At 46.2% G+C, this 2,343-nt stretch overlaps 1 protein-coding gene across 1 annotated transcript; it reads right to left on the bottom strand.

Moving 5' to 3' along the window:
• Positions 1 to 54: 54 nt before the first annotated feature.
• LOC114616605 (glycerol kinase-like) lies at positions 55 to 1,922 on the bottom strand. Its single transcript, XM_028762032.1, has one exon. It carries the CDS (start codon positions 1,883 to 1,885, stop codon positions 236 to 238), a length of 1,650 nt encoding a protein of 549 aa, XP_028617865.1. The 5' UTR covers positions 1,886 to 1,922; the 3' UTR covers positions 55 to 235.
• Positions 1,923 to 2,343: the final 421 nt, after the last annotated feature.

Below are 2,343 nucleotides of genomic sequence, written 5' to 3'. Positions count from 1 at the left end.
AGAGAGAGAGAGAGAGAGAGAGAGAGAGAGAGAGAGAGCTGGAGAGCGCAATATTGCTGCTGCTTTTTCTTTATTTCACATCTCAGGTCTTCTTGGAGATACATGCAACAAGGAGCACATAAACAATTTCAGAGTCCAAATAGTGGCATCACACTGAAATAACTGCTGGATTCTTTCATTAGGCAAAGAGCTCTCGACTGGGGAATCCACAAGGAGGCGTGGTTTAAGGGACACCTTACATGTACCTGGCTCCAATTAATATCACCATACTGCTCACTACGTAAAGGCCCAGCGTCAGGCTGCTGAAAATACTAGGGTCGCGACTATCGGGAGACTGAGTCAAAACCCAACCCATTGACTTCATCACAGCTTTCTTCCATACGGAGTAACGACCTTCACTTTCCTGGACATTGATCTGGGGTTCGAACTTCTCCATCTGGACACCTGATAAATCCTTAGGCTCCAGACTCCACACTCTAATTCCTTCTGCTGCTCCTGCTGCCATGGCTGCCCCCAGTGCAGTTGTTTCTGGCATGAAAGGTTTCATCACCGGAATGCAAAGAATGTCCGCTTGCAGTTGCATAAGAATTTTGTTTGCGGTCATTCCTCCGTCTACCTGCAAATGTGTCAGCGGGATTCCACAATCACTGTTCATGGCGTCTAAAATCTCTCGGGTTTGGAAGCAAACAGCTTCCAATGCAGCAAATGCGATGTGGAATTTATTGGTGAACTGGGTGAGCCCACAGATGATCCCTCTTGCACTGGGGTCCCAATAAGGTGCATATAAACCTGAAAAGGCTGGGACAAAGTAACAGCCATAAGAAGTGCCGGCTACCTCAGCAAGTTTTTCAATTTCCGCTGAAGTCTTAATAATTTGAAGATTGTTTTTTAACCAGCTAACAACAGCGCCGGCTATGGCTACGGAACCTTCCAGTGCATAATAGACAGGTTCTTCTCTGCCAAGCTTGTAAGCTACTGTTGTCAGAAGGCCGTGTTCAGAATTTACACACTTCTGGCCTGTGTTACATAGTAAGAAACAGCCTGTTCCGTATGTGCTTTTAGCTTGTCCATCCTGGAAGCACATTTGTCCCACCAAAGCAGCAGACTGATCTCCCAGACACCCAGATATTGGCACACCTTCCAACGACCCACTTTTCATTAGGCCATAGATCTCAGAAGAACTCCGGATTCTGGGAAGGATGTTCATTGGAATTCCAAAAAAGTCACAGAGCTCTTCATCCCACTGCAAAGAGTGAATGTTAAAAAGCATGGTCCTGCTTGCATTACTTACATCTGTACAGTGGACACCTCCGTTGACACCTCCAGTCATACACCAGATAAGCCACGAGTCAACTGTCCCAAAAATAGCTCTGCCGTCTTCAATAGCCTTTTGCACTTTTCTCACATTTTCAATGAGCCAGTGAAGTTTCACTGCACTAAAGTAAGTGCTGATTGGAAGGCCCGTCTTGTTCTTGACAAAGTTATTGCTTACTGAAATACTTTTGCTGAGACTCTCCACAGTAGACTGGGTCCTTAGGTCAAGCCACACCACAGCGTTGTAGAGAGGCTCTCCAGTGAACTTGTCCCAGACTATAGTAGTTTCCCGCTGGTTGGTGACACCGATAGCTTTTATGTTGGAAATATCAATGCTCTGCTGTCCAAGTTTCTCACATGTTTTCTCTATACACTCGTACACAGAGTGCAGGATTGCTTTTGGGTCTTGCTCTACCCATCCTTCTTTTGGAAACTCCTGTACTATTTCCACTTGATGATGACAAAGTAATTCAGCTGTTTGGGGATTGAAAATCAAAAAACGTGTTGAGCTGGTACCTTGGTCCACTGCCCCTACCAACGGCCCCAAAACCGCTTTCGGAGCGTCTGCCATGAATCCAGCTTTGGTGGCGGGTTATCGCGTCTGGTTTCCTTGGTGACGACAGTGGGCGGAGGAGGGGCAGGCACGAGACCATAGGTGGTTGGCTGAACCTCTGATTTCCTGGCTACTACGTCATCACCCATGGTCTCTCCCGGTCTCCAGATGCATAAGCCCAACTTTAGATATAAAGCAGACATCTTAAACTTCCTTTGTCCGAAAGTTAACCCGAGTCACTCCCTCAGTGGTCCTGTGTTCTCTACTCGGTAAACACTTTGTTTTAATTTGCCCAGTTGCTCTACCAACATCCTAGCACATTATGTCTGTTCTCTTAAGACTTGCACACAACCCACCAGTAAATCTAGCCAATACTCTGTCTAAATGACTATTGCTTGCCCAATTTACTGCCATCATTTTAGTACAAATTAGCAGCACCTTTCTCTTCAATGATCTGTCACAGTGTCCTCCTGGCG

This window comes from Grammomys surdaster, unplaced genomic scaffold (assembly GCF_004785775.1).
Source record: "Grammomys surdaster isolate TR1022 unplaced genomic scaffold, NIH_TR_1.0 332667, whole genome shotgun sequence".
In the NCBI taxonomy this organism is placed as follows: domain Eukaryota; kingdom Metazoa; phylum Chordata; class Mammalia; order Rodentia; family Muridae; genus Grammomys; species Grammomys surdaster.
Note: the sequence above shows the minus strand (reverse complement) of the source record. Positions and strands in the feature narration are given on the sequence as shown.